Source organism: Electrophorus electricus, chromosome 7 (assembly GCF_041902795.1).
Source record: "Electrophorus electricus isolate QZ-2024a chromosome 7, ASM4190279v1, whole genome shotgun sequence".
Lineage (NCBI taxonomy): Eukaryota > Metazoa > Chordata > Actinopteri > Gymnotiformes > Gymnotidae > Electrophorus > Electrophorus electricus.
Genome location: NC_137503.1, coordinates 11,867,711 through 11,894,062, shown reverse-complemented (window position 1 = coordinate 11,894,062; position 26,352 = coordinate 11,867,711). Strand labels below are relative to the sequence as shown.

General features: G+C 41.1%; 3 protein-coding genes across 10 annotated transcripts; all 3 read left to right on the top strand.

Annotated features, from left to right (window-relative positions):
* The first annotated feature begins 692 nt into the window (after nucleotides 1–692).
* Nucleotides 693–14,928, top strand: pbrm1l (polybromo 1, like). Of its 4 annotated transcripts, none has more exons than XM_027010923.3 (31): nucleotides 693–808; nucleotides 1,583–1,723; nucleotides 1,863–1,960; nucleotides 2,154–2,301; nucleotides 2,551–2,709; nucleotides 2,880–2,996; nucleotides 3,134–3,202; nucleotides 3,347–3,445; nucleotides 3,568–3,653; nucleotides 3,745–3,836; nucleotides 4,009–4,225; nucleotides 4,348–4,489; nucleotides 4,657–4,745; nucleotides 4,844–5,123; nucleotides 5,214–5,319; nucleotides 5,412–6,078; nucleotides 6,217–6,428; nucleotides 6,577–6,762; nucleotides 8,716–8,873; nucleotides 8,977–9,219; nucleotides 9,325–9,464; nucleotides 9,613–9,770; nucleotides 9,985–10,168; nucleotides 10,393–10,600; nucleotides 10,854–11,055; nucleotides 11,258–11,332; nucleotides 11,838–12,002; nucleotides 12,493–12,560; nucleotides 12,651–12,852; nucleotides 12,954–14,106; nucleotides 14,834–14,928. In XM_027010923.3, exons 1-30 carry the CDS (start codon nucleotides 803–805, stop codon nucleotides 13,115–13,117), a joined length of 4,881 nt encoding a protein of 1,626 aa, XP_026866724.1. In that variant the 5' UTR covers nucleotides 693–802; the 3' UTR covers nucleotides 13,118–14,106; nucleotides 14,834–14,928. The 4 variants fall into 4 exon arrangements, with proteins under 4 accessions (XP_026866724.1, XP_026866723.1, XP_035380251.1 ...); XM_027010922.3 differs by having other exon boundaries at nucleotides 11,258–11,416; XM_035524358.2 differs by lacking the exon at nucleotides 11,838–12,002.
* stau1 (staufen double-stranded RNA binding protein 1) lies at nucleotides 13,973–20,703 on the top strand. 4 transcript variants are annotated; one of them, XM_027010917.3, is made up of 15 exons: nucleotides 13,973–14,106; nucleotides 14,949–15,178; nucleotides 15,365–15,486; nucleotides 15,671–15,851; nucleotides 16,072–16,225; nucleotides 16,543–16,714; nucleotides 16,892–16,987; nucleotides 17,206–17,418; nucleotides 17,569–17,712; nucleotides 17,825–17,971; nucleotides 18,176–18,251; nucleotides 18,356–18,669; nucleotides 18,747–18,869; nucleotides 19,442–19,521; nucleotides 19,808–20,703. In XM_027010917.3, the coding sequence occupies exons 2-15, from the start codon at nucleotides 14,989–14,991 to the stop codon at nucleotides 19,893–19,895; spliced, it is 2,100 nt and encodes a 699-aa protein (XP_026866718.2). In that variant the 5' UTR covers nucleotides 13,973–14,106; nucleotides 14,949–14,988; the 3' UTR covers nucleotides 19,896–20,703. The 4 variants fall into 4 exon arrangements, with proteins under 4 accessions (XP_026866718.2, XP_026866722.2, XP_026866721.2 ...); XM_027010921.3 differs by lacking the exon at nucleotides 13,973–14,106 and having other exon boundaries at nucleotides 14,989–15,178; nucleotides 15,671–15,827; nucleotides 16,075–16,225; XM_027010920.3 differs by lacking the exon at nucleotides 13,973–14,106 and having other exon boundaries at nucleotides 14,989–15,178; nucleotides 15,671–15,827.
* Nucleotides 20,704–20,842: 139 nt separating this feature from the next.
* LOC113577971 (somatomedin-B and thrombospondin type-1 domain-containing protein) lies at nucleotides 20,843–26,198 on the top strand. Of its 2 annotated transcripts, XM_035523912.2 has the most exons (4): nucleotides 20,843–24,644; nucleotides 24,746–24,819; nucleotides 24,987–25,121; nucleotides 25,812–26,198. In XM_035523912.2, exons 1-4 carry the CDS (start codon nucleotides 24,621–24,623, stop codon nucleotides 25,927–25,929), a joined length of 351 nt encoding a protein of 116 aa, XP_035379805.1. In that variant the 5' UTR covers nucleotides 20,843–24,620; the 3' UTR covers nucleotides 25,930–26,198. The 2 variants fall into 2 exon arrangements, 1 of the variants encoding a protein (XP_035379805.1); XR_014124697.1 differs by lacking the exon at nucleotides 20,843–24,644 and having other exon boundaries at nucleotides 24,747–24,819; nucleotides 24,941–25,121; nucleotides 25,812–25,948.
* Nucleotides 26,199–26,352: the final 154 nt, after the last annotated feature.

Genomic DNA, 26,352 nt, shown 5'->3' with positions numbered 1-26,352 from the left:
AAATTATGGCATCGAGGTCCAGGTACATTTTCCACACTGCCTTTACCAAAACGTTATGTGTAATGATCAGTTAGACTTACTTCATTTAACTGCAAATTCCAGGAGTGGAAATGTATGCCCTAGGAATGCTTATGCACTAGAAGCACATCAACAGTGACCTAAGACTATTAAAAGTGAGTTAACTTGATTTGTATATGTATACCCGACACCATGTCCCAGTCATACAGAATAGCCTTACAAGCATATATCCCATGTAAATTCATAAGTTAGCCTAGTGTAACTAATTCTCTGGTTAGTCTGCAAATAAAATGTATTACAGATAAAACTAACAATATGTAACCTACATATTTAAAAATTACATATATTATGTAAATGTTTAGTCCAAAACCTTTAGTCTAAGAACTCATATGCATATTTTCTAGTATATTTCATATCTTGAGGGTAATGTATAGACTTTATGCCTATGTTGACTGCTGGAACGTAATTAAAATAAATACAGAAAGAAAAACGATAAACATTAAAGAAATGCATAATTTTCTAGAAATGTTGTGAAACCTTAAAATCTCTATATCACAAACCCAGAAAGAAAGAACGAATAAATAAAAGAATGAGCTGTTGGAAGTATAAACCGTACGTAACGCTAGCTACTTTATTGAATAAGACTTTTAGACAAATATACTTCCTGTGACGTTTAGACAAGAGGCGGAGCTTTGTGACAAGATTAGCTTCGCTGGCTAACATTTTTTTCTTGCACTATATCTGGTGGAAAATTCTTAACTGTTTAAATATTATACCAAATTTGATGCGGGTGAGTCACCAACAATATATATTTTTTTATGTTATCTTCCTCGAGGTTGGCCCATCATCTCATATCATAAATTTTTTATTCAACCCTGCTAGCTAGCTAATACCATTTGTGGTAGCTCACACCGCTCTTTTGTTTGAGGAGTTAACAAGTAGCAGCAGTCGAAGTCTATTTATTGGTTGACTATAGCGCGATTGCTTACCGGAACATTGACTAGCTTGCTCATTAGGTCTTATGCTAACTATGTTAAAATACATGGCTAGCTAGCTAAAGTACAAAGTTACAAAACTTAAATTCCGCATATTAGGTTTAATTCCTTTTGCTGTGACTTGTTTTTATGCATGACAGCTAACTAATGTTCTCAATTTATCTCTTCCATCCAGCTACCTAAACTAAGCTAGCTATTTCTAAACTCATTTGTTGTGTTCAACGGCTCAACTTGGTGTAACCGTATGAAATGATAGCTAGCTAAGATAGCTACAGGGCTACGTAGCTACAGAGTTGGATTTATATCTTCGGCCAGCGTGCTAGGTTTGTTAGCTTAGTTGTACTGTCTCCAGTGCTTGAATGAAATGTTGGTTTTGATTACCTTTTGACGATGGGGAAACTTTGCTAGCTACACAGCCATCTAACGTACTCAACTAAACCACGAAAACCGGCTGTTTTTGCATTTAGCCGTGACAGAAGGCATTCTGTCATAAGTGAATATAGCTAAATGAATAAAGGCTAGGTACTGCTGTGTCTAGACATGCTACTTTATATGTGGAACATTTTCAGGTACCTTCTATGGGCTCTAAGAGACGACGCATAACCTCTCCCTCCAGTAGTGTGAGTGGAGACTTTGATGATGCCTCTTCATCCACTCCAGTCAGTGGCTGGAAAAGGAGAAGGGTTTCTAATACCACTACTGTTGATCAAGTAAGTTTGCTCAGTCCGTTTTCCTCTGTGCTTCAGTGAAGGAAAAATTTTACCCTGGATAATATTTAGTGTGATTTTTGCCTTTGGAAACATACTTGTTTTACTCTAGTAAATGTTAACTGTACTTTGCATTTTTTAGATTGCTGTTTGCCATGAATTGTACAACACTGTCAGGGATTACAAAGATGAGCAGGGGAGGCAGATCTGTGAGCTTTTTGTTCGTGCTCCAAAAAGGAGGTACAAGATACACTTGCTACACTTTGTGTACACTCTTTTTTTATTCATTTTGTTTCATTAAACATTAAACATGTAAGGTCTTTAAAAATGATCAAACATTTTGATGTTCTAAACAATGGGTTTTAAGTCCACAGTTGCTTTTGATTTTTAACAATGTTCTTGTAGTCATTCTCATCCCTATGCATGCAATTAGGAACCAGCCAGATTACTATGAAGTGGTGAGCCAGCCCATTGACATGCTGAAGATTCAGCAGAAGCTCCGGGCAGAAGAGTACCAGGATGCAGAGCAATTCTCTGCTGACTTCCAGCTGCTTATTAGCAATGCCAAAGCTTACTATTCGGTAATCATACCTCTCTGTTGTTGTAAGAGCCGAGATGAACACTTTATTATAGGTTCTGTAAATGTGTCCACAGTTTTTATTAGTGACTCATTAATATATTGATCACTTTTAAATACGAAATAAAGTCAGACAAAAGTAAAATTAAGTAAATTATTTTTGTTTTACAGTTGTAATTATAGTGAAATGGTTCCACTCAGTCTAACTGTGTGTGTGTGTGTGTGTGTGTGTGTGTGTGTGTGTCTCTCCTAGACTGACAGCCCTGAGTATAGGGCTGCATGTAAGTTGTGGGATATTTTTCTAGTCACAAAGAGTAGCCTCCAGCGAGGAGGAGATGGAGAGGAGGCGGATGAGGATGAGGAAGAAGAGGGAGAATACTCTGAGAACCCTGGAGTCTCCACTGAGGAAGAGGTAAAGATTCCCCCAAATGTTGTGTTCTCTTTGGAATGAGCAAAGTGGGTTAGGGTGTGTAAGAGAGAGTGTCTGATTTCTTCATTACCTGTAGTGTTCTGTACAGGATGGGATGTATGTATATGATAGTCATATCTAGGGCAATAAAATGGTATTTCTTCAAATGGCAGACTTCACCCAACTATTTGAAGGGAGTTTTAGAGCAGCTTTTGGAGGCTCTTGTGTCTTATACTGACTCATCTGGGAGGCTGGTTAGTGAACTCTTCCAGAAACTCCCTTCTAAACTGGTAAGACCTTTAGATGGCAACTTTTCAATCTATAATAATTTTGACAAAAATGTTTGTCTTTGAGTGTTACCTCCATCATGGTTCTTTTTTGTTGTTTTTATCTATTTATTTATTTATTTATTTTTGCCCATTTGCAGCAGTACCCAGACTACTATGCCATAATCAAAGAGCCAATAGATTTAAGAACCATAGCTCAGAGAATACAGGTGTGTATGTTGCTTTCTCAACTTGCCACAACAAACGGATTTCTTTTTAAACTATGCAGTATTTTTTGCACTAATTACTGCTGGGACATTCATCTATTGGTAGAAGTAAAAATTGTTATAGGCATGTTATTTGTTCTGTTACAGCTGGGGCACTATAAATCTATCAGTGCCATGGCCAAGGACATTGACCTTTTGACTAAAAATGCCAAAACCTACAATGAACCAGGATCACAAGTTTTTAAGGTAATTATTATTTACATTTTGTAGTATCACTTACATTGGCCTTTATATCCAATATAAAATAGTTAAGTCTAGTTTCAGGGTAATTTTCACGTTTGGGTTTATACTTTATGTAATGTTCAAAGGATGCAAATACAATCAAGAAGGTTTTCATACAGCGGAGGACTGAAATTGAACAGGCCGAACCTACAAAGTCTAGCCTCCGCATCAGGTACTTCCACCGTCATTTTTTTTTTTTAACCTTTGCTTCATTGAAGAGTTAAGTTGGTCTTTGTCTTTGATTGCTTTGTGTGCTTTGGCAGGAACCGGAGGTCTGTTCAGGGTGATCGTCTGTCTGCTATTACTATGGCCTTGCAGGCTGGATCAGAGAGTGATGAAGACTCTCTTCTCTCAGGTACCCTTCAACATGCCTCTCCAGTTTTAGCATTTGGATAGTTCTTCACCAGTGTCCCATCTGAACATTTTGACTATACATTCTTCTTATTTTAGATGAGGACACTTCTCTCTGTATGCATTAAAGATTTATTTATTTTTTTATTGTTTGCCTCTTATCTGTGCATCTCCAGGTTCTGTGAGGTATGATGTGGGGGAGATGGATGCTGAAAGTGGGCAGTCTCAGCTGAGTGCAGCTGACCCGATCTTCCAGTTGTACCAGGCAGTGCGCGGGGCACGTAATGCTCAGGGGCAACTCCTGGCAGAGCCCTTCCTCCAGCTGCCCTCGCGCCGGGAGTACCCTGACTACTACCATCAGATCAAACAACCCATTTCTCTTCAGCAGATCAGGTATCAGTGCTCTCTATCACAACCAGACCCATGGTTTCAAAGGCTAGGTCTATAGATCACATGTGTAAAAATAAATGTGAAATCTTAAAATGAGCATGACATTTGTGCCCTGTTCTTCACAGGGATAAAATGCGGAATGCCGAGTATGAGGGAGTTGAGCAGATAGAAACAGACCTTACAACAATGTTTGAGAATGCAAAACGCTACAATGTCCCCAATTCTGCCATATACAAGCGTGCTCAAAAATTGCAACAATTAATACAGGTAAATTATTTCCAGCAATAAAAAGTAGCTTGTATAAAAAGTATTGGGCCTTTGTCTTCCTGATCTGAAATGTATCATATGATTGGATACAGATTAGATTAAATTTGCATGGTGCATTACTGAGATGACATTAGTGTGTGTGTGAACCACGTTAATGTATTTTCCAGCTAAAACGGAGAGAATTCAGAGACGATGATGAGGGAGACAGTCTGCTGTCCTCAGTGACTACTGACACGGGCAGCAGTAGGAGGAAAAGGTAGAAACATCTTGATCCTTCTGTGTGTTCTTTGTGTATTTTCTCTTTTTCTTTAAAAAATCTGTCATAGTGGTAATGCTGATCCTCTTGTCTCCCAGCCATAAGAAAAATACCAAGAAAAACCGAATGAAAGCACTGTATGCAGCGGTTACCGAGGCACGAGAGGCAGGCACTGGGCGGCGGCTTTGTGAACTCTTCATGGTCAAGCCATCGAAGAAGGATTACCCCGACTACTACCAGGTCATCTTGGAGCCCATGGACCTACGCACCATAGAGCACAACATCCGCACTGAGCGCTACAGCAGTGAGGAGGCTCTCATGAATGATATGAAACTCATGTTCCGCAACGCCCGCCACTACAATGAGGAAGGCTCTCAGGTGTGTGATCCTCATATGAAAAGCTAAAGCAAAGTAAAATTACATTTCAGTGCAACAAATTATTGTTTGCCTTGTAATGCACACCTACAGGTATACAATGATGCGGACATCCTAGAAAAAATTGTGAAGGAGAAGCAGAAGGAGCTTGGTCCGCCGCCTGAAGAAGACGACATGGGCTCCCCCAAGCTTAAATTACGTACGTTAAGCAGCTTACTCAAATAATGGTTCTTGAATGGAGGATAACTGTTGGTTTGGTGGTTCTTCTGACATTTGCCTTTTCTTGTGCAGGGCGTAGTGGGGGAGTCGTTTCGCCCAAGAAGTCCCGTTCTCAGGCCACGCCCTTGCAACAGAAGCTAAGTGACCTCTACGAAGCTGTGCGCAACTACACAGATTCACGTGGACGGCGCCTTAGCACTGTGTTCCTGCGCCTCCCGTCCCGTGCTGAGCTGCCCGACTACTATGCTGCCATCAAACGCCCTATTGACATGGAGCGTATACGTGTTCACATGGTTCAAGGCCGCTACCAGGATGTGGATGCACTGGCCGAGGAATTTGTGCTCATGTTCAATAATGCCTGCATGTACAATGAGCCCGAGTCACTCATCTATCGTGATGCTCTGCTGCTGCACCGAGCCTTTCTGGACACCCGCCACCGCCTGGAGGGGGAGGAGGAGGAGGGCGAGGATGGGGTGTCAGGCGGTGTGTGTGTGGCACAGCCAGTCCGTGAGCTTATACGCAATCTGTTTGTGTCGGTGATGGGCCACCAGGATGACGAGGGGCGCTGCTACAGCGACTCGCTAGCTGAGGTGCCAGCTGTAGACCCTATCAACCCAGAGGATCCACCGCTGAATTTTGAGCTCATTCGCAACAATGTGGAGCGCGGGCGGTACCGCAGGCTTGATGTATTCCAGGAGCAGTTCTTTGAGGTGCTGGAGAAGGCCAGACGCCTCAACAGGTTGGCAGTGAGCTTTTAATGTATTTATCAAGTTCAGATGCATGTACTGGTGTGTGTGCCCTAGACGTAGTAGAAGCACAGGTTGATTAGTTTTAATAAATGCTTTCAAAAAATAACTAATGACCTCTGTCTCTTCAGAACTGACTCTGAAATTTTCGAGGACTCTGTGGAGTTGCAGCAGTTCTTTTTGAAGATCCGAGATGAGTTGTGTAAGAATGGCGAAATCCTGCTCTCACCAGCACTGAGCTACACCTCCAAACACCTGCATGCAGATGTAGATCAGGAGAAGAGGGAGAAGCTGCCTCAGGAAATGGAGGAAGACCGACTCAAAAGTGAGGAGGACAAGAAAGGCAAGACCAACTCACTTTTCACATCAGTTGTTTTTTGTGTTTGGTCTGAAAGAAGCTGATTATTACTGCATAAGGTTTAAGAAGCCTTCAAGTGAGCATTGTTTTAAAGAAGCACTGTTTGAATGTTGATGGCTTGTTGTTCTTTCAGAGGATGAGAAGACAGAGGGGCCTACAGGGGGACAGTGGTCATCAGGCGCTCAGAGTTCCTACAGTCAGGACTGCAGTTTTGACAACAGCACATACAGTGTGGGAGACTGTGTATACGTGCAGCCAGCTGAATCCAACCTGCAGCCCCACATTGTCTGCATCGAGAGGCTTTGGAAGGATGAGGCTGGTGAGCAAACATTTTCTTTCCTACTTTGTTCCTTTTCATTTTTTCATTCTTTTTTGGTCCCTGGCAAAACAATATTTCACTATACTGGGTCTCGTTCATTAAGCACTGATTTTTCCAAATCTAATTGAATTCTAACTTTATAAATCAGGGAAAAAGTTAATATAAGTTGAATATGCTAAGCTGTTCTGCTATACCACACTGCTCTGCTGGATATTAAAATTTGTGGTCTGAAATTTGTAAAATATGAGACATTACGACATCTACAGTGCATCTGGAAAGTATTCACAGCGCTTCACTTTTTCCACATTTTATGTTACAGCCGTATTCCAAAATAGATTAAATTCATTTTTGCCTTTGAAATTCTACACACAATGCCCCATAATAAAAAAGTGGAAAAAAGTTTGTTTGGAATTGTTGCAAATTTATTTTAAAAAAAAAATCACATGTACATAAGTATTCACAGCCTTTGCCATGACACTCAAAATTTCCACTGATCATCATCCTTCAGTTGTTTCGACAACTTGATTGGAGTCCGCTTGTGGTAAATCCAGTTGATTGGACATGATTTGGAAAGGCACACACCTGTCTGTATAAGGTCCCATAGTTGACAGTACATGTCAGAGCACGAACCAAGCCATGAAGCCATTTCTGCAGGACTCCACCATTCAGGCCTGTATGGTAGAGTGGCCAGACGAAAGCCACTCATCAGTAAAAAGCACAAGACAGCCAACTTGGAGTTTGCCAGAAGGCACCTGAAGGACTCTCAGACCATGAGAAACAAAATTATCTGGTCTGATGAAACAAAGATTGAACTCTTTGGCCTGAATGATGAGCATCATGTCTGGAGGAAACCAGGCACCACCCATCACCTGGCCAATATCATTCCTTCAGTGAAGCATGGTGGTGGCAGCATCATGCTGTGGGGTTGTTTTTTGGCAGCAGGAATTGGGAGACTAGTCAGGGTTGAAGGAAAGATGAATGCAGCAATGTACAGTGACATCCTTGAAGAAAATCTGCTCAAGATCACTCTGGACCTCAGACTGGGGCGAAGGTTAATCTTCCAACAGGATAACGACCCTAAGCACACAGCTAAGATAACAAAGGAGTGGCTTCGGGACAACTGTCAATGTTCTTGAGTGCAACAGCCAGAGCCCAGACCTGAACCCGATTGAACATCTCTGGAGAGATCTTAAAATGGCTGTGCCCCAATGCTCCCCATCCAACCTGATGGAGCTTGAGAGGTTCTGCAAAGAAGAATGGGAGAAAATAGGTGTGCCAAGCTTGTAGCATCATACTCAAAAATACTTGAGGCTGTAATTGCTGCTAAAGGTGCTTTTGGAATAAGGCTGTAACATAACAAAATGTGGAAAAAGTGAAGCGCTGTGAATACTTTCTGGATGCACGGTACATAACAAATGGGGTCAAAGTGTAATTAAAAAAAAAATCCGATTCAACCACAAAAACCGAAATGCAGGAGATACTAAGATATTTTTTATTTTTTTGGGTAGTGCTCACTTTTTTTTCTTTTTTCTTTTTGTTCAGTTTTCTAGTCATCTTCAAGGTGTCATTGCTGTCATCAGAAAAAATGTATCATTACCCACATGAAGAAAAGCTCAAATTCAAATATTGCAATCATGAGTGTCATAACATTTATTAAAAAACACAGATGATGTAAACGAAATTTTACATAAACATAAAAGGCTTTTTGATGGCTGACACCTGTCACCCTTTTAGTCTTTCTAAATGTTCATGTGGATTTGTCATCATAAAGGACTTATGTAAATGTAGCATTATGAACACCACCTTTAAATTAAGTCCTACCAAAATTATACAAAATAAGTGTTTTTCTATTAGTGCTGCAAAGTTTGAAGAGAGTAAGTGAACACCAAGATATGAATAATTTGGAGATTCAGAATGTGTGGAAGTTTGCCTCCTGCTGGTCATTTTCTCCAGGTGACCAATGGCTGTATGGTTGCTGGTTTTACCGACCGAGTGAGACCTTCCACCTGGCTACACGCAAGTTTCTGGAAAAGGAAGTATTCAAGAGTGACTATTACAACAGAGTTCCAGTCAGCAAAATTCTGGGGAAATGTGTGGTCATGTTTGTGAAGGTAAATTGAACATAATTGTGTTGGTCTTTTCTTCCGTTATGGCATAATCAATTCATTAAAGACATCAATTTAAGCAATTCTGTTGTTAACTTGCTCTTTTTAGGACTATTTCAAACTTCAACCCGAGGGTTTCAGACCTGAAGACATCTTTGTCTGTGAGTCTCGTTACACCACGCGAACCAAATCCTTCAAGAAGATTAAAATCTGGACCATGCCCCCTAGCACTGTGAAGTTGGTCCCCCGTGATGTGCAATTGCCTGTCGTCAGAGTCGCTTCTATGTTTGTCACTACTGCAAAACGGGATCAGGACATCGCTGATAGCGATCATGGTGGCTTCATTGAGAAAGTATGTGCCATTATGATTTGACAACATGTGTGTAGACTGTAAAACAAAAAATTAATTTTTTTACACATTTTTGCCCCCTATGATTTTGACACTTGGTATTCCCAGGAGAGAGAGGATGTTCCTATAGACTTGGCCAGCAGTGAGCCTGGATTTCAGCACTACGAACAGCTGTGCTACAATACCATGTGGCTGAAAGTGGGTGATTGTGTCTACATTCAGTCACATGGACGGCCGCGAATTGGGAGGTAGGCAATGCGTGTGCCTGTTCACTACATTTCTAGTTTCTTAATCCTTCATACTCTTACTCAGTGAAACTTGGTGCTGTCAGTTTTGTCAGACAAATGAGTAGCCTCATGGTTTTTTGTTTTTTTTGTTGGTTTTTTTTGTGGCCAGGATTGAGAAGATATGGGTGCGGGATGGAACTGGTTTCTTCTTCGGGCCCATATTCATCCACCCTGAAGAGACAGAACATGAACCCACCAAGATGTTCTACAAGCGCGAAGTCTTCCTCAGCAACGTAGAGGAGACCTGCTCGATAACCTGCATCTTGGGTATAGACCCTCCACTCTGCTGTAGAATGTGCTATGAAATGTTCATGATGTGCATTATCATTTCCCTTTTATCCAGACATGAATGAAATGGTTAAATTTGTTCTTGTATTAATTACTGAAAACACTGGATTCTGAATGAAGGAAATTCAGCTTTTTTTTCTTTTTCTTTCTGATTTCTAAACTGACATCTCTATCGTTTCTCTCCTCTCTATAGGGAAGTGTGTGGTTTCCTCCTTTAAGGATTTCATTTCCTGTAGGCCTACTGAGTTTATGGAGGAGGATGTGCACGTGTGTGTGAGCCGCTACATTGAGAGTGAGAAGCAGATGAAAAAATTTAAAGGCTTGAAGCGTTTTTCCCCTTCAGCTAAAGTGGTGGATGATGAGATCTATTATTTCAGGTGCTCTCACATGACCATTCAGAACCCAGCAGTGCCACACTGGAGCAGTTATCTAATTTCTAGCATATTTTTAGTGTTGTTAATTTAACATTCATGTTTGCATAGTTTAATTCATTACTTGATATTGAAAGTCACTGTTTATGTCCAAGTTCATATCCACTACCAATAACTTTGCTTTATCTCATGACTACTGACTAATATTTCTAACCTTCTCCCATGTATAGGAAACCTATTGTGCCCCAGAAAGTGCCATCTCCTCTGCTGGATAAGAAGATTGAAGAGTTGGAAGCTAAATTTGCAGATATGGAGGACCTGGATGAAGAGCTAGATGAGATGGAGGAAGAGGATGATGAAGCACCAGAAACGCCTTCTATGGCTCAGAGTCAAACTTCACTGACTAGTGACATTGACCTGCCTTATACTGCTCCACAGGTCTCATACTCTTACACACAACTACACGCTAAACCTTCACATAAGCCAGAATAATTAACTGGCTAATGTCAAAACATTAACTTTGTTTTTTTGGTCTTTATCAATAGATATACTACATCAATGCAGAGCCATATCAGATTTTACTGCTGTTTAAACTTAACTATACATGCTTGTCCTTCAGCTGATATTTGATAAATGTTGATGATGAATTTCAACATTACTTCTTTGTCGTGTCTTTGTTTATTCTGCCCAGTCCACACCAAAGTCTATAAAAGGCCTGTCAAAGAAGGAGGGAGCCAAAAGGAAGATCAACATGAGTGGCTACATCCTGTTTAGTAGTGAGATGCGGGCTGTGATCAAAGCCCGCCACCCGGATTTCTCTTTTGGAGAGCTGAGTCGCCTGGTGGGTACTGAGTGGAGGAACCTGGAGTCCTCTAAGAAGGCAGAATATGAGGGTAAGTGTATCTTCTCTGAAGGTACCGCTATGTGGCAAGGCAGAACAACATAATCGCTTATGTCTTTTAATATATTGACTCTTCAATACTAAATTGGCTGTTGCCTCAAGTGACTGTGGTAATGTGACAGTTTCTGATTGTAGCAGTATTCTTCAGGTATTAGCAAACTGGTTCAAGTGTCCAATATGGTGTTTGTTTTCAGAACGGGCAGCTAAACTAGTGGAGCAGCAGGAGCGAGAAAGGGTCTTCCAGCAGCAGCAAGCTTCCCCAAGAGCAGGTACCCCAGTTGGGTCGCTGATGGGGGTGGTGCCACCCCCAGGTGCTATGGGGATTCTAAACCAAGCAATGCCACCTATGCCAGGTAACGCCCAGTCCCCTTTAACACCTCTCCCCAAGAAAAAATAAAGCCGCAGCATCCGGGCACACTCCAAAAACGCCATCACCCACTGAATTCATCCATACTGCAACTCATGCTCTGCACAGCGCTCATGCTTCAACCACAAATACTGTTGATACTGCTGACTGGAGCTTAATGTGTGTGTGTGTTTGTGTGCATGGATGAGTGTGTCTGTCTGATAATGCTTGTTACTGCATGATCTTTTTTTTTAACCTCAGTTGTGCATATGCTTATTTTCTTTTCATGCCTGTGTTTACTGTTAGGCTGTCTAACTCACTCTTGTATAGACTCATGTCTGCCTTTTATTTTGTAGTGCATGACACCAGGTACATTTGCATGTCATCATTGCATGGATTCTTTTGTTATCTCTCCCTTCTCACCCAAGGCATGATGGGAAATTATGGCCCACCCTTCATGCCTATGCAGGGCCCGCCTGAGGGCATGATGGGTATGGGTGGCACATCTCCTCACCCCATGGGGGTGCCCCCACTGCCCCCCCAACACTATCTTCCACCGGGCATGGCTGGGTACCCTGGTATGCCCTCTCCTGGTAAGAAGAATCCTACAAGCGAGTAACGCCACCAGTTAAGTGGGGCAGAATATTTTTTGCCAAGTAAAATATAAAAACAACTTCAATTTGAATATCCTTTTTGGTCTTGTCTGCATCATTTTGAGTGGTGATAATGACAGTGGCATCAAATGCCTTTTTTCCCCCTTTCTATTTAAGTCTATGGAAAATTTTTATAAACCAAGTTTAAATACAGGGAGAGCTCTCCTTCACCTGCCCCCATCACAACATAGCATTTTTCAGTCATCTCACAAATGTGTATACAAGGACACCTCTGCTAACAACTAACAGTTCTGTGAATGACATTAACTGAAGTTACTGAAGCCATAGATGTTATTTTTTCAGTTTGATTCATCCCTTTTGAATCACTGTAGAATACTGATGATTCTGCTGATTACTGACATTTAATGTCTAGATCCTCTACTACTGAACTGCCCCTATTTTTTTCAGACCTTCTTGCCTTTCTCTTCAGGTGTAATGAGCCCTGGTATGAATGGTGTGGCAGGCAGTCCAGGTCAAGGGAATCATTATGGGATTCAGGTGAAGATGATCTTTATTCATATTCTGTTTCACTCCTGATCCTGTCTGTGTAGGTGTTGAGCCCTGGTCCTAATGCTGTTTCCTCTTTAGATGGGTTCATATGGCCCTGGGCAGCCAGCTCCCCCACCGTACCCTGGCCAGAGTCAGCCTGCCCAGCAGCCAGCCACACCTATGTTTGTTGCCCCTCCTCCCAAGCCGCAGCGCCTTCTGCATTCAGAAGCTTACTTGAAATACATAGAAGGGCTCAGTGCTGATTGCCCCACTATCAGCAAATGGGACCAGACCCTTAAGGGTAAGAGGGGAGAGACTGAGTTATCTTAAAAATTCATTCGGTGTATAAAATTAACACACACTACTTTTTTTACATTTATTTGTTATTAATTTTTGTTTTAGCTCAAAGGAAAGATTCTCGCCTCACTAGGGAACAGGAGAGCCGTCTTCCTTCTCATTGGTTGAAGAGCAAAGGTGCTCATACCACAATGGTCGATGCATTGTGGAGACTCCGAGATCTGATGATGAAAGACACTCTGAACATCCGACAGGCCTACAACCTCTAACCCTTAAACTTTGATAGCTGAGACTCAGGACCCTTATTTATGCAAGACTATATTTCAACCAAATCTAGTATCATGTCTAAAGCAGCCAATGGTACACTTGTGTTCTATAGCAATAACAATATCAGCTTGTTTGTTTCAGAGAAGTGAAAGGTCGTATGGATGCACTGGAATTCTCACAAATGCATTAGCTAATTTATAACTACTGATATGGGTTTCTCATCTTTGTGGTGATAATCTGAAGTTTTAGAAATAATATAAAATACGGTTTTGTGGAATAGATGGTTGAACCACATGTGCATTTAATTTGCTACACTTTTAACAACTTAATAGATGTGTAAAATAACCACCTCAGACATTAATGTCTTCTAAAAAATTCCCTAGCTTTAACCACTTGGATGTGTTATTCGTGGAGAAAACATGTCGTGTGGATAGAGTAATACAACACCGTAGTATTTTACCAAGGTTTTTTTTTTATAACGCTGCCGAATAAGCTTAGCTTACTTTTATTTTATTGATGTGACGTTTTGCATTTTGTATGTTCAAAAGTATGGCAGAAGTGTAAGTTTGTACTTGCTTACCCGAAGATTACACAGAAAATTTGACATGAAGAAAATGTGGGTGTTTTCATTTCAGCAACTAAAGTGCAAGTGACGGTTCTATTTTTACATTTTTAAGATCGCGCATATAACGGTAAGACGTAAAATGAACTGGCTAACACAATGCCATAGTACAATATTGCTGATAACAAAAAACGAAAAACATACCGACAACCTTTCAAAAACCTGGTCGCGTGATGTCATTTCCTGGAAGTGGGTGGAAAATTAGGCAATTCTCTTTAGTGTTTGCCCTGTCTACCTTCTCTGCTCTACCTCACCTATATTTTAATTCAAAAACCACACAAAAGCCCTCCCTTAAAATTGGATCAAAGCAAGCAAATGTTAAACTAAAACGTCGTTATTCATGGAGTAACCGGATCTAAGTAAAACGAGGTGAGGTGTGTTGTGGCGAAGGAGGCTTTGCTCTATTTTGCAGAGCAGAAGCTAACCCTAGTGAGCTAGCTATTCATATTAGCTTTGCGGTCTGATCCTTTCCTGGCCCCAAGACAAATGTCACATTCTCCAATTCATCTAGAATGTGCTAGCCAGTTAAATAGCTATCTATATAGCTATGTTCCATGTTTTGTCACATCCATCCGGTTGCCTTATATTTGTTTCTCATATCTTGGCTAACCTAGCTAGATAGCTATAACAATAGCTAACGGTGACCACTGTTACCTCTACATGTTAACGGGAGCTAGTTAGCGTTAGCTAACTAGCAATCGTAACGGTCGAGTTTGTTTTCACCGTTTTGGACAGCTGACACTTTTCGGATTAGCTCAGTAGCTTGTTAGCTAAGTGTTTTGTACTTGATTGTCTAATATAATTTTAGTTTCCTTTATGGTACTTTTAAAAGATGACAAATATTTAGATACCTAACAAACCGTACCTGTCAAACTGTCCTGTACATTCCTAGCTACCTGCTCGCGTCTGTTCTTGTAGCTAGCTAACAGAGCTAGCTAACAGAGTCTAATGTCCTGTGTTGTTCGATAATTATCTCATATTAAACATGCTCATAATGAGATTTTTGCGATTGCGTAGTTGGTTGTCATTTTTAAAAATATTGTACTTTGTCGTTTTTTAGACTCCACATCAATCGTATTCAATTCTCTCTTTGCAGGCAGAGCTTTGCAGTCTCTTTCCACTTCACCCATTCTCTCTCTATTTTCTCTCTCCCTTTCTCCCCCTTTCTCTTGCAAACACTCACATCCTCTTCTGTGAGACCCCTCTGCTAGACTGCAAAGCATCGTCCGTAGCACCCAATCAGCAATCATAATGTCCCAGCTTCAGTTCCAGTCTCCTGGCAACCCTATGCCCAGTTCTGCCCCTTTACAGGTGGCTCCACCCCAACCTGGATTCAGCATTCCCTGTCCTACTGGCTCTTTACCCTCAGAGAGTGCCAGTCACCCGTTACGAAGTTCCGCCCTGCCCTCAGCCTCGGTTACACCCTTCTGTAACCCTACAGGTTGGTAAAACGTGTTTTGAAACCTTTGTGTTATTGATAATTATAGACCTTTAGTGATAATACATCTGCGCACAGATTTAGATTTACATAGATTTAGTTGCCCACATGAGCTCAAATGTGCAACACTTATCAATGGAATGTGCACAATAATAATCTATCATATAATTCCATTAAATTCTATTTCAGTAACTAACATGGCAAACCCTAAAGAGAAGACCCCCATGTGTTTGGTGAATGAGTTAGCCCGTTACAATAAGATCCAGCCTGAGTACAAGCTACTCAGTGAGCAAGGACCTGCCCACTCCAAGGTAATATGCAAGCACATACACAGAGACAGAGATCCCTCGTCTCTGTTTTATCTTCTTGGTGTATGTGTGTGTGTGTGTGTGTGTGTCTCTCTCTCCATCCCCTTAAGAGTTTTTTTTTTTTTCAGTTTTTAGTTTGCATCATCCAAGCTTTCTTTCTTCCCTCTTCCTCTCTTCTTGGGTGCAGATATTCTCAGTGCGGTTAACGCTCGGAGATCAGCACTGGGATGCAGAGGGGACCAGCATAAAGAAAGCTCAGCACTCTGCAGCAGCCTGTGCTCTCTCCCAGACCACACTGCCCAAACCCAGCAACAGAGGCCCTCGTCACCCGGGCAGGAACCCAGGTGGGTTCTACAAGGGCCCTGAATGTATGTTCTATTGCTCACATTGACATCATTTTATCTTACTGTTTTATGGTTTTCTAATAATCTTAAAACGGATTAAACGAAGAATGGACTGCTTTTAAATGACCTCACTTTATATAATCCTTTGCACACATGTTGTCTAGGCAATTAGATATGTTATATTCTGTCCTGGTGCATGAGGGACAGGGAATATTTGCAGCTCTTCAGCTTGTTTTCATATTAGCAGACAGCATGACACACACTGTGGAGCTGAATGCACTTTGTATGAAGTTGGGGAAGAAGCCAATCTATAAACCTATAGACCCCTACCAAGGGATGAGACCTACATTCAACTACAACATCAGAGCACCGGGCCCTTATGCACGCTCCATGCAACAGTATGTGCTCTGTTTTAACCTGCTACCTCTGTATGTTTAACTTTATAGCACGGGTTCTTTGAGTGATTAAAGTTGAGAAAATGCATACTGGGTTAAAAATCAGTTTTGGTGAAACTTTGATGCTCAGGCAGTTGTTGACTTGGGACAACCGACAAATGTTCAGAGGCAGTCAACCCATCTACAGACACACACACACACACACACACACACACACAGAGTTTTACAAATAGCTGGATATCTGTCATCTTTCTAATGCATTAAAGTGATGATATCTCTGAACGTGGACTTTTAAAATGGCCCTCTGTTTACCTGAGCAGGTATTATTACCCCTTTCCTCCTGTGGCACCGGTGCTGTATCATATGGAGCTGTCCATTGGAGGGCAGCAGTTCCATGGAAAGGGCCGCACACGCCAGGCTGCCAAACATGATGCGGCTGCAAAAGCTATCAAATCCTTACAGAAGGAGCCACTGCTTCAGCAGCTGGCTGAGGTGGGTTGCAGTCCAATGTAATTGTACAGCCAAATTACATAAAAGCAAGATTCTCGTGACCATGCATATTCTGTGTCAGAAAAAAAAAGTGTTTACTACCATAGAACACTAATTATAATCAATAAGAATGTAGTATTTTCACATGTAATATGTGACTTATTGCACTTTTGTCTGTAGATGAAAGAAGAAAATTTAGAAGAAAACCTCAACAAATCTGAAATTAGCCAAGTGTTTGAGATTGCACTGAAGCGAAATATGCCTGTGAACTTTGAGGTAGACTCCAGTTTGACCATAAATGACTCTAGCCATCTAACTGATCTGCCATTATTAAGCTTTTGTAGTTCTTTGGTACAACAAAGGCAAACAATAAACATGGCAAAAACCTATTCTGGACGTAGAATCTTTTAAAAATCACGTTATATGACCTAGTAATATTCTTACCCAGTGAACTTTGCAAGACAGATCAGTAATGATCCAGTCCTTCTGGTCAGGTGCTGAAAGAGGCAGGCCCCCCTCATATGAAGAGCTTTGTGGTGAAAGTGACCGTGGGAGAGTTCACAGGAGAAGGGGATGGCAAGAGCAAGAAGATTGCAAAGAAGCTGGCTGCCATGTCTGTGCTGGAGGAGCTGCGAAAGCTGCCGCAGCTGCCCGTAACAGACAAGATGCCCCCACGCATCAAAAAGAAAACCAAATCCATTATAAAGGTGGTTCCCCCTTTTGGTGCTTTGACTCAAATGCATTATGTGTGTATTAGAGTAATTTATTCACTTTGATGTATCTTTTAAGTGGAAGTATGTTTTTTCCATTTTAGACTGGTGAAGCAGAATAATTGCATGAATCCCCTGTGCTTTCAGCTGCAGACCAGTCCTGAATATGGGCAAGGAATAAATCCAATCAGCAGACTGGCTCAGATCCAGCAGGCTAAGAAAGAGAAGGAACCAGAGTACAGCCTGGTGACTGAGAGAGGATTGCCCCGACGTAGGGAGTTTGTCATGCAGGTCCTAGATCCTGATCCTGTTTACTGACATTAAATAGTTTTTTTTTTTTTTTTTGGAAGCAAACTCACTTCTAAGAAGTTGAGTTTAGAGTTTGTCTCTCTGTCTCTCTCAGGTGTCAGTCTCCGGTCAGGCTGCAGAAGGAATGGGCCCCAGTAAAAAGGTGGCCAAGAGGAATGCTGCAGAGAAGATGCTGGAAATCTTGGGCTTCAAAGTGCCTCAGCCTCAGCCTCCCAAACCAGCACTTAAAACTGATGAGAAGGTTTGGTCAATAACATTTATTTACTGTTTATCCGAGAGCAATGATGTGTTTCTTGATTTCTCTCAGATTCACTTTTACAACTAATACAGATCTGCATGCAGATAGGAAAAGCAGTGCTATAGCACTAGAGCAGTGCTCTCTGGTTGATAGGTTTAGCCATTTTGGTGCATTAACGGTTAGGTTTTGTTTCTGTGTTTTGCTCAGCCACCTCTGAAGAAACCTGGAGATGGACGTAAAGTGACCTTCTTTGAGCCAAGCTCTGTGGAAGAGGGTGGTCTGGGTGTGTGTTATAAATAAAAGAGAAAGTTTACTGTAAAAATTAATGTATTTTTGCATCTCCTAACATCTCCTGCCTCATGCTTGCTTTTGTGTGCTCATGTGTAGCCCCAAAGGAGGAAGACTTCCGGTTGCCCTTCCTCAGCCACCAGCAGCTTCCTGCTGGCATTCTCCCCATGGTGCCCGAGGTAGCACAAGCGGTTGGTGCCAGCAAGGGATCCCATGCCAAGGACTATGGCCGCCCCAACCAGGCCAAGGCCTCACTGACGGCCATGATCGCCAATGAGCTGTTGTATGCTGGCACATCTTCCACAGCTGAGGGCATCTTGAAGGGAAGCAAAAACCTGGCACCGAGACCCCATGGACCCCTCACTAGACCATCCGAACAACTCAGTTACCTGGCCACTGTACAGGGCCTGCAGGTACCTACTTAACATATATACCAATTCACAAATAGGAATAAGATAAGGATGTCACTCGCACTTTGTGCCCAATACAGGTGGAATATAAAGACTTTCCCAAAAACAACAAGAATGAGTTTGTGTCTCTGATCAACTGCTCCTCTCAGCCGCCTCTTATAAGCCATGGTATTGGGAAGGACGTGGAGTCCTGCCACGATATGGTAAGTCTAGCAACAAATGTGTACTCCTGCTAACATACTATGCTGTAATCCAGTAGAAAAGTGTTTGAAATTCTAATGCAATGGCTTAATGGAGAAATACCCCTGCTGATGATGGTGCTTTAATGTGTTGTGCATCTCTGAGTGAAGTGCTTTAACATCTTTATGTCACAGTAGTCACCTTCGATTCCTTATATTTCGTGTTCCATGTGCTTTTGATTTGGTTCTGTGCTTGTCTCTGTCCCCACCTCCTTGTCATATACTTCATCTTTGTCTTGTCTTTTATCTTTTTGGGTATTGTTGGTTTGTATGTCGGTATATTAATTTCCCTGTGCTTACTTTTTATTACCTTTATTTTGGCCTTATTACTTAACTTGACCAACTTTTTAAGTGCTCTAGTTGATTTTATGTATTATTGCTTTTGCCTTTAGTAGTGTTGTTGTGTCTTTACTTTCCCATTGTCATTATGTTACCTGTGTTGTTTTTGCTTGTCACTGCATTTTCACCATGGACTCCAATAAATTCCACTCACACCTGCATCCTGCCACAACATCACACTCTATTTCTGTTCACAGGCTGCATTTAACATACTCAAGCTGCTTGCAGAGCTGGACCAGCAGTCTAATGATCGCCCAGCCAACGGACCAATCTCTGGGTCAGTCTCTTGGCACACAGGACGTAGTGGGATGGCTCGCTGCCCATGTCCCACACTGTTCATTTTTTTTTCCTGGTACAGAAAGATCTTTTTAGTCAGTTACTGGTTAAAAAAAATCAAATCCAATTTGTCTCTTTGCATGTTTATTAAAGACAGTTTAATGACTTTGAAATTTAATTTCTGTATTACTTGGGAAGTAGCTATTAGCCATTGATCATGGCAATTTAGTGAATAGAAAAATAAAACCTGTTTGTCACACTATTTTCTACACCTTCTTTCATCATAGGTGTGGCAAACAAGAGTTGGAGGGGGACTCATTGCTCAAATCGGCTAACTCAAGCACCATGGGAAAAAGTTTGGACAGTGCTGTCTAGAATATCTGATTGGTAGTGCCATTTAGGAAACACTAGAGAAAACACATAAGCAGAGTTATTACTGGCTATTCTAAAGCCTTGTTTATAACCTTCTGATGAGGTTACAAAAATTTCACAGTTAAACAAGATTGAGAGATTTGTGCTTTTCCTTGATGTTGTTTAATTGTACACATGGTTGTTTTGCTTCATCATATCCAGTGGTGGTTTTGTTTGTTTCTTTTGGTTGTCAAAATGCTAAAACGATAATGTGAACTATCACTTGAATATATAGGTTTTTTTTTGTTTGTTTGTTTTTTTGTTAAAATGGAGGCATTTTAAAGACATGCTTTTTTTAAAGAAAAATATTAAATTATAAGCACACATAGAGGATGTGGTTGGATTATTGTGCTAGAGTTATTGTGATGTGCAGTATAAAACCCCTTTAGAGGATATGATGAAGCTAAGGCAAGAGCTCTCTGTCATCTTGGTTTTTCTCCAGTGCTTTTGAGATGACAACCATAAAAAGACAAAATCCTTATCTTCATTTTCATGTAGGACTGGGAAAATGTTTCGTTAATCTCAGTGTGACGTGTGGTGGTGTCCTGTGATGTCTTATGTGTCAGTGTGTGCGACTGTATGTCTGTTTGTGAGAATGTGACACGGTTGTTTGAGCGTGTGAATGTATGGTTCAAACCTGGCTCATACCCCTCTCCTACAGTCAAACTGAGACATCCCTCCCCTTCAGTGTAAACCCACCCTACTTTCTGGCAGTTGGTTCTCCTTCTCCTCATGGAATGTAAGTAAAATGTGCCACTGTGCTCTAAAATCAGTCAGAAGTCTCTTTTTGTTGTGTGTCCACAGCAGTAAGATAGACCATGGACGAGAGAGAAATTATGGCAGATTATAGTTGTAAATGAAACTCTGTTTACAGCACATCAACATTTTGGATAGTAAACCTGATTAATGTTAGATACACATTTTGCACAGAGAAAACAAGAGGATCTTGAGGTAGAAGGCTGGTTTAATACCAGTTGTCTGGTTGTTGCTGAGATATTCAGTAAAACCTTGCCTTCTGGTTTAGACACAATTTTTTAAATTTTAAAGATTTACAATCCAGAAATGAAAATGTGGTAATTTGAAACAAATGGCCTATATGAGTACCTGATGACGATTTGGATCGGTCATTGATTTATACTATATTTCCTCATAATCACACGACAATGCCTACTCAGTCTCTTAAATATTTAAGTGTACCATAGGCTAAGAACCTTACAGTCTAGCCCCCAGTTTGCACTCAAGGTTTCACCTACATTTCCTTCCTGATAACCATGAGAGTGCATGCAAAAATCACCACACAACCAGTGGTTGCCCTGTTCCCCATTCATTTTTCAAGTTCATTTTTAAGACCCTGAATCCAAAAGATAAGTTCTAGTATCTACACATGTTTATTAGACAGAGGCAGTGCAATAAACGCTTTGTTTGCTTTGGCAGGGTATTACCATGGGAATCCAGTGTAGTGACATTATAGTACTGGTTCCAACAGTTGAACACACCTGTTCATGAAGGCCATGATGAACTGTACTGAAGTTACTGGTGTCATTAAGGTATTAACAGAGTCTCAAGTAGAAGACAGCCTCCTCCCTGAAGAGGTTGTGGAGCACTAGCCCCCTACTCTGATTGAGAGACAGTAAATAAATGCATCCAGCCTCCATTGGCAATGCACATCCAGAAGAGCAATGTTGTTCAGGGTTCCCCTAGCTATGTTGTCTGTCGAGTGTCATTAAACAGGAATCTCACATCTTCCAATATCTTCCTTCCCATGCTGTGCACCATCACATTGACCTTACACCCCATTTAAATGTAGCATCTGTAACTAACAGATGCACTGTTGCATTACTGTGGGCAGCACAGGTAAATTAAAATCCCTGTTTAGGTAAAATCCCTGCTTTTGGTTGGTTTGTGTTGTGATGGAACTGGTGTTTTTCTCTTGATCTAAGAGAAAAGAGCAGGGTAAGGTGGACTTCTTTGGGAAAGAAAATTGTTGCGTTTCTTTAATACCTTTGTGATTTTGGGGTCCTTCCATAGGGGGGTAAGAAAAGGACATATTTCGGGGATTATTTTAGAAGTTAACCAAAAAATTTTTTGTACCGCAGGAAACTCTTTATATTAGAGTTAATACTGTATATTTATTTAGAAATGTAATGTCGATTATCTGTTCTGTTAAGGTTATTGAGTGCGTTATTCACTCATTTCTATACTATCATTACTATTAAATATGTAATGATTAGCTAGCGAGCCAGAAAGTTAACCGACCATGGGGTTGCTATCTTGAGAAGCAAACTATTCCTGTATTTCTCAAATGCAATGTAGTGTGTATAAACACTAAACGTGTTTCATTTTCATACATTTGAAAAGAGATTGATGCTCTTCTGTGCTCCAACTTCAGCAGCAGACCGTTCATCAAACGTTCAGCAATGACAAGCGTAGGTTTCTGTGAGCAGCTGTACTGTGCCTCTTTCATCCGCCAACTTTTGGAAGAAACTAGTCATAGTGAAAGGGGTGTGTCACTTTTGATGTATGAGCTATGACATAATTAGTAGAATATGCTTGATTCACAGAATACATATGTATGACAATCTCAAGCACCTAGACAGAAAACAAACCCAAATGCACCATCGTGCTGTCGCGCTCTCTCTGCGCGCGCACGTTTGTGTGTCCGTTCATGTGTATTTGTGTCAGCCTGCTCTGTGCTTGGGAATGTGTATGTGAATGAGGCCTCTTGTCACTGCAGAGCCTACAGTATTGTTTTTCTGCATGAATAGACTCCATCTGTAAGAATGGAATTAATCCGCAATTTCAAATATTTCAGCACCAATGCACTATACACACCAGCTAAGGAAACATGATGGACCGCAAAGACTTTCCACTACATAGGCAGACGTCTACTCATTAAACCAAGAGCTGATATTCACATGTGGTCACTTTAGTAAACCTCAGACGAATAGCGAACAAAAATACAGCTGGACACGAATTCGGGTCACTTCAGAACTCTGCTAGCAAAGCTTGTTGGTATTATCTGTCACTATAATTTGCTTTCTTCTTTATGCCAGTTACAACAACCTCCACCTCTGCTGACCTCCTTTGACAAAGCGATAAGAGCTCGTCTAATGAATTTCAATAGCCCACTGTACCGCGTAAAACCACTTTTATTTACCAACTTAGAATTTCGCTATTCAGATATTTACTACTAATTTAAATGCCGCTCATAGTATTATTATTATTAGATTAAATTTCAGCTAAATTCGTTATGTGAAATGTCTCGAGTCATGAATACACTGCTTGATGCTTGTCCGTCTGGCAGCTTCATGCCATCATGCACCTCCTCCGATCGCTCATTAAAGTTCTTCCACCTAACGCTGTTGACGCGAGACTGTTTCCCTGGTCGGGATCGGTCGTGTGTCAGTGAAGGATGGAGAATGGACTAATTTTATGGAAAATGTTACTGCGACCCGGCGTGCAAGACAACGTTGGACTGTTATGATTATGACTTCGCCTGCATGGGTATACTGTACTTAGCTAGTGTCTATAACTGTGGAACTGTCTCGAATTGCGTATAGTCTAGCTACCATAGGTCGGTTGTGTGGACGAAACAAAGAATATGGACAAGCACTTAATCTAAAGCCATTTGAAATTCGCCTGGAAGCATATTACGATAATTTCGTGTTAAATAAGATTAATTATGTTTTAATTTTCTGAACAATGGATGGAATTTCCTGCACTCCTTATCTTAGGTTGAGGTCTTGAGGTAGGTCTGTTGTTAAAATAGGGTACACTGAAGGCTTATTCAAAGTATGTAAAAATTTGAGTGTACCCACTTATAAAGCTTAAACACACATGTAATATTACAGCAGATTTCTATACAGATAGATCAGTTAAACTTCCTTCCTTCATGTTGTATTTGAATAGGATGACCACTTTAATAACCCCTGGAAGTATGACATATGGGGGACAGGGATATGACACTATAGCAGAAAACTAAAACCATAACAAAATCTAGCTAGCTATCTATAGTGTACAAATTAAACTTTCAAGAATGTGCTGACCACTGACAACTGAAGTCCTTTCTGTTTTTGGTATTTTCATGCCACTGCAAACATACTAACAGATTAGCATTTAAACTTTCTGAGGTTAGCTGGTAGGTAAGGTATGAAGCAAACTGCTAAAAACAGTTAAACCAGTGAAATGCAAGGTATTTTCTTTGACATTTATGTGACTCAATGACATGCTAAAGACATGCTAAAATAATACTGATCAGTAGAAAGCAACTACCAGTTCACTCCAGAAGGATGACAAATAGGTGTCCATCCAGGCATTCTGCTGGCCAGAGGACAGGGAACTGAAATTTGGAAAAATGCGGCATGCATTATTGCTCATTCAGTGGTCTAATTATAGGAAGCTGCATGAATCAAATATGCTGAGTGTAGGCTACTACTTCACAGATAAATAACACCCCCAACATCCATAGTTTGAAGGTGCTTCAGTTGCTTTGGTTTCCTCTGTGTGTGTGGGTATGTTAGTTGTGGCCTGTTTGGTGAACGAATGGAGAGCGTGGTCAGGCTCTTTATAACCACGCAAGGCCATGGTGCATGTGTGGCAGAGGCTGGAGTTACAAGAGGCTACGCATGGGGGTGATCCCTGTCTCCCCCCTCTGGTAGACAGCTGGCTGTGCAGAGTACCACGACCAGCATGGACATTGCCTACAGTTGTTGGGTAGGCCAAGCCATAAGCCACTTCAGTATCTACATTCTTTTCACTTGACTGTGTTAATTGTTAACCAGATCCCCTGATCTTTCTATCTTTTCTATCTGCAGTCTCTGCACTCATCACAGCTAGTGGCTTTGGCAATGCCAAGAGGAACAGGGAGGCCTCTGAAAAGTATATTTCCGTAGGTTGAGATTTCAGTGTCCTATATCTTATGCAGTCATTTTTTGTCATCTTTTTCCTTTACAGTGTTAGCAGTCTATATAAGCTTTGTATGTGTGTGTGTGTGTGTGTGTTGTGAGCAGTTACTGTGTGGAGTTTCAGCTCATTACTTTAACCCTCGCTTGCCAGTACAGTGCTGGACCTCCAACCCAGTGGATGCAGTATTTGCGAGAGGGACACCACATGTCTGGCGTGCCAGCCACTGGTCCTGCCAGCTGGCTGGAAGCACTGTGCAGGGGATGGAGAAGATGTGGAGCAGGACAGGTGTGTCCATTCTCCTGGATTGCTCTGTAGAAGTCTAATGCAGATACGTTTCTATTCTGCAACTAATTAATCCGAGGAGAGCACTATGCTATATGTGCCACTAGAGGGAATAGTTTGACCATTCTATAATATGATGGGCATTTAATGCACTCCTTTCTCTCCGTACAGTAATGGCTAAGATCCACACTTGCATCCAAGAATATCAATAACATGTTAATGGAATCCAATTTTCTGGCATTTAAACTGTAATGCTTCTTATCATGTCTTTGGGATGTCTTAACAATATACTGCAGTTTCTAACATTCGAAAATGTGATATTAAAAGCAAAGTAAAAGTTCAATGAAGCATTGGAGATTCAGTTCACATATTTCTTCTCAGCACCAGGATGTTTTCTGTTTGCTGACAAAACTGTGATAGTCATGGTGATCGAAGGCCCTTCCTTTCATTCTTTCAGTTTGAACAGAAATGTCTGTTTTATAGAATTCATTTATTTTTTTGCCTTCAGGATTTAAAGTAGTATAATGGTTCTTTGAACATTCTATGTTTTTTCAGAGGAAAAAAGATGATGAATGGGATAATGAAGGGGCAAATAGCTTGCAGAGCTGCTTTGGGCATGTAGCTGATGCATCTTCCTAATCACTACCATGGGTACGGCAAAGGCATGAACTGTGTTTTCTTCTTCTCTCTCAGGAGACTGTCGCTGCAGTGGCAGGTGGTGGGGAACCCCCGGTCCAGAGGGGTGTGGAGGCGCTTTCACCGCTGGAATTCCTGCTCTTGCCCCACTATGCACACCTATCTGTTTATCTAACACCCCACACACACACACGCATGCACGAACACAGAGAACTGGTACACAACTGTCACACCCACATACACATCTCAGACATTTAACACTGTTGCCTGATAGATTGATCATTCAGAAATGGTTTGTGTGTCTTCTTTTATTTAATGTTTATGTAGGTATATGTATAATAACAATGTCTTAGGAGTCGGAAGTATGTGTACCCTGCTTCTTGAGTAAACTGCAAGAACATAATTTATACATGTATACAGTATAGAAATAAACAATCAACAAGGCCTTTGATAATTTGTATCATTTTATTTGATGATAAGCCAGCCAAAGGGGTAATGTTATTTTTTACTGAAAAGAAATAGAAAGATAATAGGACATTTTGACACATTTTCAGTTCCCTTTTTCTTTACAAGACAAAGTATCATCACATACATAACA